Genomic DNA, 11,531 nt, shown 5'->3' with positions numbered 1-11,531 from the left:
ATGAGGGCCAAGCACTAGCAGAGTGGTTTATTTTATACAATGCTGAGAAAGGGAGATCAATCCATGTACCTGCTCTGAATCACAGATACCTAACCCTTCCCCAGTTCAAATTTATGGACATTTCAGCTGAAAATAATACCAAGGTTGATTATGACATCTTGTGCCAAAATTTGCTCATCAATTGTACTCATAAAGTAACTGAGGCATCTCCAACCTACAAAGTTCCAACTTCAGCAAAGGATTCAGTACTTCACAGGCCGATTAGAGAAAGGGAAAATGCTGAGGAACAAAATGTAATCAACTTATTGCAATAAAATGAAATTTGAAGCTAAATTTACAAAATGGTTTAGCAAAGCATGCTCCCAGACAATTCTCCATGGGACTCCTCCTCCCATGATTTAGATTTCATTGCAACCCAGATTAACGTAATTAATCTTTGGAGTTCTAATGGAAATGACGCAGAGCTAAGTCCCAGAAAGAACATTTACAGCAGAAAATTAACTTCAATCTGGCATTTTTTTTGTTTCTTTCAGGGAGGAAAGTTACTGGAAAATGGAACATTATTCTGGTGGAGTTTGCAGGTTTGACTATAGGTAGCTCAGATTGCATGTTGCTATGAACCCATCTGATGGTGTTATTGGATAAGTCAGACCCCAGACTGAAACTTGGCTTTGATGAACCATAAGTTTTACTTTTCTTTTTGTTTACCATACAGTTCAGTCACTGAGCATTTTCACAAAGGGCTGCCAATGTACTTTGTAACAAAAGAACATAAACGTTCATAAAAGAACACAAAAACATGGAAGAAAAACATAAATTGTATTACACTACACAACAACTATAAAATGGTCTCATTGTAAATATCGGTGGAAGAAAATTCACCTCAGACACCCTTACAGACATTCAAATCTCAGTCAAGACTCAACCATATCTCTAAAATAAAGTTTCTTCCTCAGCTGGCATTGTTGCAGAGTTTCCTTTTGCAGATTTCCATGCATTCATTCAGTATCATTTTGTTCAATATATGTCTTTTCCTCATGCTCTTAAGACAAGCTGCTAACTCTGCTGATTTATTATGTAACATGAGTACCCCAAGCTCATGTCTTCAACAGACCTGTAGGCTGTCTTCTCCTGTGTCACCTCCATAGCCTTCCGGGGCTGGAGCTTTCTTCCTAATGACTTTGAGATACCTCACGAATTATTGCCAGCCCTGCCTCCTTGGAGACTGCTATTAGCAGCACCTCTACTGTCATGGACCTCTTCCCTCTGAATGACTCTGCTTCTTGTCCCTTTCCTGTTGGGTCAAGAAACTCAAAGCAGAAAGCAATGACCTCCCCAGGTGTTTGCTAATCATTTCATAAAGTCACGTTGCTTCTTAGAAACGCTGTTTTGAACTTTCTGTTCAAACCAACTTTCTGTCCATTATAACAACAAGTCAGACCTTCACAAAACTGTAAACTAATATCCATTTTCCTCCACTTTAGAACCAAAATGTCCAAATAACAATAAGATATTATGAACATTTATCACAACATAATATAATAGGGACTATTTCATTATTAATTTGGATTGCAAAGCCTAGAAGCTGTCACATATGATTTTAACAATGTCTCTCATTATGAGGAAACTGCTTCACTGTAAGTGATTTCACCAGATGATCCACTGAAGAATAATGAATCCTACTTCTTGACTTTAAAGTTCCTGAAATATAATCTGCATTTAAAATGATTTTTTTTTTGCCCTGACTGAACACCTTATGTTTACAAACTGTAATTGTGAACACAACTCTTTTCTTTGTTAAAACTGGGGAAAGGCACCAGTATTCTTATCTGTACAGGTAAATACCATTGCCAAATGCTTGTACAAAGCACAATGAGAACTGTAGCAATATTTTTAAAAAAATAATAACATTATTTAACCCAGTAAGAAACAAATCACTATTTCTTTATATCACAATGATAATATAAATATTAACCTTGAATAAAGTAAACATAGCTAATAAGCTCTGGATCTGATTAAAACGATCTTTGAAACAGAACCAAGAGTATCTAAATGTCTTGTTTTTCATGTTTTTCAGCAGTCTTTACAAAGAAAGGAAATGGAGAGATATGAGGCTGGATGTTACGTGAGGTGGTGGGGAGGGTGGGGTGGTGGAGAGCGGTCAATCTGCTCACAATGTCCATCTCCATGGGAGGAAAGTTTACTTCAAACACAGCAACTATTAAGGTGCCATTCCCACAATGGTAACTGAGTCGAGAGTGTGATGCTGGAAAAACACAGCAGGTCAGGCAGCGTCAGGGAAGCAGGAAAATCAAAGTTTCGGGCAAATGCCCTTCATTAGGAACGAGGCTGGGAGCCTGATGAAGGGCTTTTGTCCGATACATCGATTTTCTTGCTTCTCTGATGCTGCCTGACCTGCTGTGTTTTTCCAGCACAACTCTCTTGACTCTGGTAACTCCAGCATCTGCAGTACTCACTTTTGCCACAATGGTGACTGTCTATTCACAGAAAAATGGATCAAATAGTCATGCAAATGGATACAAACAGGCATAATATAATTGGCATTATGGAAACATGGTTGCAGGGTGACCAGGGATGGAAACTAAATAGCCAGGGTTTTATTTTGAAAGGACAGACAAAAAAGTTAAATGAGATGGAGTATCTGAGTTAAAGAGGGCATTAATACAATAGTGAGGAAGGATAATAGTTCCAGTGAAGTGGAATCTGTATGAGTGGAGCTTAGAAATACCAAGGCACGGAAAACAATTGTGGTGGGGGGGGTTGATATATAGACCTCAAACTGGAGTGGCAATGTTGTGGAAGATATTAAACAGGAGATTAGAAGTGCAAGCCTTAAAGTTACAGCTGTAATTATGGGCAACGTTAATATGCGTATAGATGGGACAAACCAAATCAGTAATAGAGGAGGAATTCCTGGATTGTGCATGGGATGGTTTTCTGGATATAAATGTTGAAGGACCAATTAGAAAACAGGCCATTTCTTAACTGGGTAATGAGAAAGGAATAATTGGTCATCTAGCTGTACTCCTTGGGGGAGAGTGATCATAATATGACTAAATTTCTCATGAAGGTTTCATTCTGTTATTCGTCCATAGGATACGAGCATCATTGGTTAGGCCGGCATTTATTGCTATCTTTAATTGCCAGAGGGCATTTAAGGGTCAATCACATTGCTGTGCGTCTGGTGTCACGTGGAAGCCAGACTGGATAAAATGGCAGATTTCCTTCCTTTATCAGTGAAACAAATGGGTTTTCATAAAGTCAACAGCAGCCACTTTTAGATTAGCTTTTAATTCCAGATTTTTATTGAATTCAAATTTCATTTGCCACGGTGGAAATTGAATCTATGTTCCTAGGGCATGAGCCTGGGGTTTTGGATTACTAAATAAAAACCAAAAGAACTGCTGATGCCGTAACCCAGAAACGAAAACAGAAATTGCTGGAAAAACTCAGCAGGTCTGGCAGCATCTGTGAAGAGAAATCAGAGTTACTGTTTTGTTCCAGTGATCCTTCTTCAGAATGGTTCTGCGGAAGGGTCACTGGACCCGAAACATTCAGACCATGGCTAACAAGGAAAATTAGGGTTTGTATTAGATCCAAGGCTCAGGCATACAAATTGGCAAAATAGAGACAGCAGACTTGAGGAGTGGGAGCAGTTCAGATTTCAGCAAAGGAGAATAAGGGGATTGATTAAGAGGGAAAAGTAGAGTAGGATAGAAAGATTGCAGGGAATACATAAACTGACTTGAAAAGCTTCTATACGTATGTGAAAAGAAAAAAAAATTAAACAAATGTAGGTTCCTTATAGTCAAAAACATGGATGGTTTTAATGGAGAACAAAGAGATGGCAGACCAATTAAATACAGAATTTGCTCTGTCTTCACGAAGGAGAAAAATTACACTACGCCAGGTTATAATCCAACAGGTTTATTTGGAAGTACTAGCTTTTGGAGTGCTGCTCCTTCATCAGGTAACTAGTAACTTTATCCACCTCAGTCCAACACTAGCACCTCCACTTTACAAAGGAGGACACAAACAATGCCGCAAAAATACTGGGGAACACAGGGGTTAGTAAGAGGGAGGAGCTGAAGGAAACCAATACTAGTGGGGAAATTGATGGGATTAAAGCTGGTAAGTACCAAGGCTTGATAATCTACATCCCAGAGTAATTAAGGAAGTGGCCATGGAAATAGTGGATGCTTTGGTGGTTATCTTTCAAGATTCTATGGACTCTGGAACAGTTCCTATGGATTGGAGGATAGTTAATGTAACACCACTATTTAAAAAGGAAATAGAGAAAAAACAAGGAATTATATACCAGTTAGCCTGACATTGGTTGTGGAGAAAATTCCAGAGTCTACTATAAAAGATTTAATCACACAGCAGTTTGAAAACATTGACAGAAGTGGACAGAGTCAATATGGATTTACGAAAGGAAAATCGTGCTTGACAAATATACTGGAAATGTTTTATGATGTAACCAGTAAATTGAATAAGGGAGAGCCAGAGGATGTGGTTTATTTGTATTTTTACATGGCTTTCAAGAAAGTCCCATATAAGAGATTAGTGAGTAAAATTAAAGCATGAGATGGGTGTCGCGTACTAATATTAATAGAGATATGCTTGACAGACAGAAATAAAGAATAAATGGGTCTTTTTCTGAATGGCAGACAATGATTAGTGGAGTACTGCACCGATCAGTGCTAAGACCCAGTTATTCACAATCCAGAGTAATGATTTCCATGAGAGGACTAACTGTTAATATCTCCAAGTTTGTAAATGAGACAAGGCTGGGTGGGAGGGTGAGCTGTGAGGAGCATACAGAGATGCTTCAGTATGATTTGGATAAATTGAGTGGGAAAATGCATGACAGTTGAAGTATAATGTACACCAGTTGCTGAATCGCTAAGCACGTGCAGTGAACAGTAAAGGAGGCAATGATATGTTGGCTGTCATAGCAAGAGGATTCGAGTACAGGAGAAGGGATGTCTTGCTGCAACTGTACAGCGCCTTTGTGAGAAAGCACTGGATTATTGTGGGTAGTTTTGGTCTCCTTACCTATAGAAGGATGTTCTGACTATGGAGGGAATGCAACGAAGGTTTACCAGACTGATTCCTGGGATGTCAGGACTGACACATGAGGAAAGACTGGATTGTTTAGGTTTATACTCACTGGAGTTTAGAAGAATGAGAAGATTTTGGCAGAAACCTATAAAAGTCTTACAGGACTAGAGAGAGTAAATACAGGAAGGTTATTCTTCATGACTGGAAAGTCCAACACCAGGCATCACAGTCTAAGGCTACAAGTTAGGCCATTTAGGATTGAGATGAGGAGAAATGTCTTCACCCAGAGAGTGGTGAGCGTGTGGAACTCTTTACAGGAGAAATTGGTCAAAGCCAAAACATTGAATGTTTTTCAAGAAAGATTTAGAAATTGTTCTTAAGGCTAAAGAGACCAAAGGGTTTAAAGTGGAAGTATGAACAGGGAACTGAGTTAAATGATCCGCTATGATCTTATGGAATAGCAGAGCAAGCTTGAATGGCCTACCCTTGCTTCTATTATCTATGTTTCTATAACACACTGGGATTGCCTAAATAGGAGGAACATCCTCCTGTCCTCCTTTCCTGTGGAAAGGAAGGCTTGTTCTTGAGAACTTCAGGTAATCTGAATGGCTGGCAACTGCAGCAATACTATAACTCCATAGTGGGTGCTACTGAGACGGCATGAAAGCCCACAAAAGAACAGGAAAAGTGTCAGAACCAGAAAAATCCTTGGCTTACTGGGCAACAAGATATCAACAAGGACAGGGACAGGGATGAAAGGAGGGAGATATTGGAGACTAGGTGGAGTGGAACAACAAGATTACTTCATGCAAGTGTGTCCCCAGTTTGCACAAGACATCCTGCCCATCACAATGCATCCCCTTTCTTACCCACAATAAAATTGTAAATAAAAATTCCACTTTCACCCACCTTCCATTGCCCAGTAGAGTTGAACTGAGGGCATCAAGTGGACAATACTTGGCCAGACCTTCAATAGACCAAAAGATGAATGGGCGACTCTTAATACCTTATGTTTCTTTTAGCTGCAGTGAAGATGCACAATTTGAGAAAGTGTGAACCCTGGGGAGGACAGCCAAGAGTCTGTTGTTGGTGACAAAAGGTGAAGCATCAATAAAGAAATATAGGCCAGATTGGAGAAGGACTGGACTGCTGGACAACACCAGAAGCTGGACAGATGGAGGAATGAGAGTGTGAGTATGTAGAGAGGTTCTTTGGCACCTTACGGATTCTGGCCAATTATGGATATATTGAAATTAATTCTGGGAGTAAAGTCACATGCCTCCCATGTCATTACCCCTACACCCCACACCTACAACACCCCATTATCCCATACACTCCCCCAACCCGCATCACCACAGCATCTCCCTATCATCCCCATCTTTCCCCACATTTACATCAATAGACATTAGGTGCAGGAGTAGGCCATTCTGCCCTCCGAACCTGCACCACCATTCATTATGATCATGGCTGATCATCCTCAATCCTGCCTTATCTCCATAACCTTTGATTCCACTATCCTTGAGAGCTCTATCCAACTCTTTCTTAAATTAATCCAGAGATTGGGCCTCCACTGCCCTCTGGGGCAAAGCATTCCACACAGCCACCACTCTCTGGGTGAAGAAGTTTCTCCTCATCTCTGTCCTAAATGGCCGACCCCTTATTTTTAAGCTGTGTCCTCTGGTTCGGGACTCACCCATCAGCGGAAACATGTTTCCTGCCTCCAATCTTTTAACAATCTTATATGTCTCAATCAGATCCCCTCTCAGTCTTCTAAACTCAAGGATCTACAAGCCCAGTCGCTCCAATCTTTCAACATAAGACAGTCCCGCTATTCCAGGAATTGACCTCGTGAACCTAAGCTGCACTTTCTCAATAGCCAGAATGTCCTTCCACAAAGTTGGAGACCAGAACTGCACAGAATACTCCAGATGTGGTCTCACCAGGGCCCTGTACAGCTGCAGAAGAACCTCTTTGCTTCTATACTCAATCCCTCTTGTTAGGAAGGCCTTCCCATAAGCTGCACCCCCACCATCGATTGCATGTTCCTCTAGTCCCATCACTGCTCACCCCCTCCTTCCATGTAGTTCCCTCTCCCCATCTCCGCTCCCCCCCAATACCCCTTCTGGCATCAGCCCCTCCCCCATCATATTCTCCCTTCTACAGCCCTGCCCCCAATAGCCCCACCCCACTGGCCCCTCCTCCACATCGCCCCATTAGCCCCGCCCAGTCCCCACTGGCCCCGCCCCCAAATAGCCCCACCCACCAGCGCCCCAAGTGTTTTCCACTGGCCCCTCCCCCACATCGCCCCATTAGCCCCGCCCAACCGTCCCCACTGGCCCCGCCTCCAATAGCCCCACCCACCAGCGCCCCAACAGTCCCCCCGTTAGCCTCAGGCTCTCCAGGTCGGTGTCGTCACTTCCGGCGGGCGGTTTTTCTCTCCCTCCCTCCTGCTTCCTCCCCCCCCTCCCCCCGGAACCTTGATCCGAACGGAACGGAAATCCGCGCGGCCGGAGGAGGGGGTTCGCGGTGACTCAGACAGCCCCAGCCGCCCTTGGCCGCGCAGCTCCGCAGGCCCGGGCCCAGAGTGAGACACACACACACCCGCCCACCGAGAGACGGAGAGGAGGAGGAGGAGCGGCTTCTTCCCCAGGCGGGGGACATGTTGTGGCGAAGGGAATGAGCCACAGAGCCCTGAGCGCTCGGGTGAACAAGCGGCAGCGCTGGAATGACTGGGACCCAAGGTGAGGGTGAGGGGAGGGAGGCGGCCTAGCGCGCTTTCCGATACCCCCCCACCTACCTCCCCACCCCCCCCACCTACCTCCCCACCCCCCCCCCACCTACCTCCCCACCCCCCCCACCCCCACCTCCCCACCCCCCCCACCCCCACCTCCCCACCCCCCCACCCCCCCAACCCTCCATACCCCCCCCCAAACCCCAACCCCGTCTCTCTTTCTCCCCGCAATCCGCTCCTCTCTCTATATAAGCTTCTGTTTCCCCACAAGTCCCCTGTCTCCCTCCCCCAACAAGCTTCATCCAATACTCCACCCTCCCTCCAAAATACACCCCCTCACTCCTCCCTTCCCCTTTACGTTTCCCTCCACACCTCCCTGTCCTCCCCTCGCCCTCATTTTCCCAACTACCCCCCCCCTCCTCCCCCGCATTGTTTTTCCGCTCCCTCCCCCATCTCCCCGTCCCGGCCTTTACCGCCCAACGGCGCCGTTCTCCCACCCTCCCAACACCCCCGCCCTTTCTCGGCCTGCTTCCCCACGTGAGTCCCAGGCTGCAGCCAGGGCCTAGTCCCTGTCAAATACAATAATCCCGGCAGCTGGTCAAGGGTTGGGGGGGTGGGTGGGGAAGGTGGGATCGCACCAACGGCAATAAAATGAAGCATCAACACCCAGGGGACCAGTGAAAATCAAAATAGTTAAAATAATTGACAGCTCTTGTCCATCGACATTCTAGTCAACGGAAGGGGTTGAGAGAGGGAAGATTGGTTTCGTTTTAATGAATTTGATCATTTCTTCACTTAATATGAGGCATACCAGTACTTTTTTCTATATGTTACCCAATGCTTGCATTACCTCGATTTTTGTTTTATAGCTTTAAGTTTTGGTGTTTCAATTTGTTCAGTTTCTCCATGATATCATCTTGTGCTCAATGAAGTTTGTTGTACTTTCTTACCTGAAAACTGAATATTATAGTTGATATTTAATTCGAGTTTAATCTTTGTAAAGCTAGCTGTTTTGTCAGTTTGGTTTTGCATGGTATAGGTACTGAAACAGTTTTTTGTTGCAGAATTTATGGGGATTTCCAAGCCATAATGAACTAAGTTGTTTGCACTTCATAAAGTGGAAAGTCCTGGCACATTTGGATTTTTACAAAATCAAAATATTACTGATGCTGGAAATAGTAAATATGTTTGGCAGCATCTATCAATATAAACCATTAATGTTTTGACTTTTAGCACAACTGGGAAAAGTTTAAAATATAACCTGTTTTAAGCAAGTACAGGAGAAAGGAAAATAACAAAGGGTGTGACAAGATTGAACAGGAGAAAATAAATGGAAAACTGAAATGATATTTGGGTTATAACCATTTTTAAGATTTAAAAAGGACCTAAGGGACATTTTGACGTGGGGATGGTGTGTGTATGAAATGACTTGTCAGAGGAAGTGGTGGAGGTTGGTACAATTACAACATTTAAAGGGCATCTGGATGGGTGCATGAATAGAAAGGGTTTAGAGGGATATGGGCCAAATAGGACTCAATTAATTTAGGAAATCTGATCAGCATGTACGAGTTAGACTGAAGGGTTGGGTTCCTCTATGACTCTAACTCATGCACAAGCTTCTACCTACATTTTAACAGGCTAAAGTAGGAATGTTGAGATGTGAAAGCTATTTTGTGCAAGAGACAGTATTTGATTAAACTATAACTTTTGATAAATGTCCCATTATGAAGATATTATGTCAGCTAAGTTGTCATATTTTGATTTTCATTACTGTGACCTTTGCTGTTCTTTGCATTCTTATCCTGGGCATGGATTTTCAGAAACACAATGTTATTAAATTCCAAATCTGCTTTCTTCTAGTTTTAGGGATTTTTAATTAAAAGCTAAGCTTGTACTTATCAAGTCTATTTCTGTTCGATGTGAAAGCAGTTTCTTGCCTGAATGTTTTGAGTGCTGATTGGTTTGTTTAGTATAAGCCTGTCATCACTGTACTTCCTTTGAGAGTTAGTGCCATAAAATGCACATACTCTTAATTCCACAGGCTGGGACAAGACTATTTTAATTATTATTTTTCTTTCAATAATTGCCCATTAATGATCATTTTGGTAGCTTGAAACGAGTTGTTTTAATATAATGCACTTCCTTTATATTGTTACCTTTTGGGAAGAATACAGAAGTTGATTGTGGGTCCTTATGTGTGAAGCTAAAAATATGTGGAAGAAGTTGCAGTGAGACATCTGAGGAGTAAATTACTGCATAGTTCACAGGAATATCGAAGCTCAGCATTTGACTGTATAATTATTTCCCTCTTTTCTTCACTCATGGGATGCAGAAGTCACTGGTTGGCCCAGCTATTTTGCCCATTCCTAGTTGCCTTTGAGAAGGTGGTAGTGAATCACTAAAAGTCATTGCTGTTACAGTTCCAGGATTTTAACTCAACAACACAAACAATGGTAACATATTTCCAAATCAGGATTGTGACTTGGAGAGAAGCTTACAGGTGATGTCCCCACGTATCTGCTACCCTTATTTAGATGGTAGTGTTTGACTGTTTTGGAAGGAACTGTCTAAGAAGCCTTTGTGATTAACTGCAGTGCATCTTGTAGATTTTACACATGCCGCCACTAAGTGTTCATGATGGAGGAAGTGGATCTTTGTGGATATGTTGCCAAGTTAGTGGGCTGATTTGTCTTCGATGATAAATTCCTGAGTGTTATTGGTGCTGCACCCATCCAGGCAAGTGGCAAATACTCATTCTAACTCAGGAGTATGATGGAGTTTTGCCTTGTAGATGTTGAACAGATTTTGGGGAGTCAGGAGATGTTACTTATCACAGTATTTCGAGCCTCTGATCTGCTTTTGTAGCCAGTGTTTATGTGGCTAGTCCAGTACACTTCCTGGTCAGTGGTAACCTCCAGGATGGTGATGGTGATGCCACTAAACATTAGGAGGAGATGGTTAGATTCTCTTTTTGGAGGTGGTCATTATTTGGCACTTGTGTGGCGTGTATGTCACTTGACAATATGCAGTAATCAAGCTTGAATATTGATCAGATCTTGCTGTATTTGGACCTGAACTGTTTTAATATCTTAGGAATTTTGAGTATCCCTACCTCTAATGTTATGATGGAGGGAAGGTCATTGATGAAGCAGCCTTGGGCACTACTCTTAAGCGTTCCTGCACATATACCTGGAACCAAGATGACTCACTTCCAACAATCACAATGAGATTCCTGTATGCCAGGTATGACTTCAACCAAAGGAAAGATTTTCCAGATTCCCATTGATTGATTGCAGTTTTGTTAGGGCTCCTTGATGCCAGACCTGTTCAAATGCAGCCTTGATGTCAAGGGCTATTATATTCTCAGATCTCTTGTCCATGTTTAAAACAAGGCTGTGATGGAGTCAGGAGCTGAATTGCTCTGGTGGAACCCAAACGAAGCATTCATGATAATAGTAAAAAAGAATTTAAGACAATGTCAACATCATTTCATAGCCTGGGCTCAGGGATGAGACTGGTATCCATGATCCGGGGGACCAATGGAGGAGGCTACGATGGATCATCCACTGGGCACTTCTGGCTGAAGTGTCTTTTTTGCACTGGAGTCCACAATTATTAATAGGGATATTTATGAAACCTCCAGCATTGAATTCTCTTAATTATCCTCCATCATTCACAACTGGATGCAGCAGGCCTGCAGAACTTAAACCTGATT

At 42.7% G+C, this 11,531-nt stretch overlaps 1 protein-coding gene across 2 annotated transcripts in view; it reads left to right on the top strand.

Annotated features, from left to right (window-relative positions):
• The first annotated feature begins 7,532 nt into the window (after positions 1-7,532).
• Positions 7,533-11,531, top strand: part of smg1 (SMG1 nonsense mediated mRNA decay associated PI3K related kinase) — a 173,947-nt gene continuing 169,948 nt past the window's right edge. Inside the window, exon 1 of one of the 2 annotated variants that reach the window (XM_072560185.1) lies at positions 7,533-7,826. In XM_072560185.1, the coding sequence (XP_072416286.1) occupies positions 7,762-7,826 (65 nt within the window). In that variant the 5' untranslated portion in view covers positions 7,533-7,761. The remainder of the gene's footprint in view (positions 7,827-11,531) is intronic. The other variant, XM_072560184.1, reaches the window with a different exon arrangement.

The sequence above is a fragment of the Chiloscyllium punctatum genome, chromosome 40, assembly GCF_047496795.1.
Source record: "Chiloscyllium punctatum isolate Juve2018m chromosome 40, sChiPun1.3, whole genome shotgun sequence".
Lineage (NCBI taxonomy): Eukaryota > Metazoa > Chordata > Chondrichthyes > Orectolobiformes > Hemiscylliidae > Chiloscyllium > Chiloscyllium punctatum.
The sequence above is the reverse complement of the archived record's forward strand: the minus strand, read 5'-3'. Positions and strand labels throughout refer to the sequence as shown.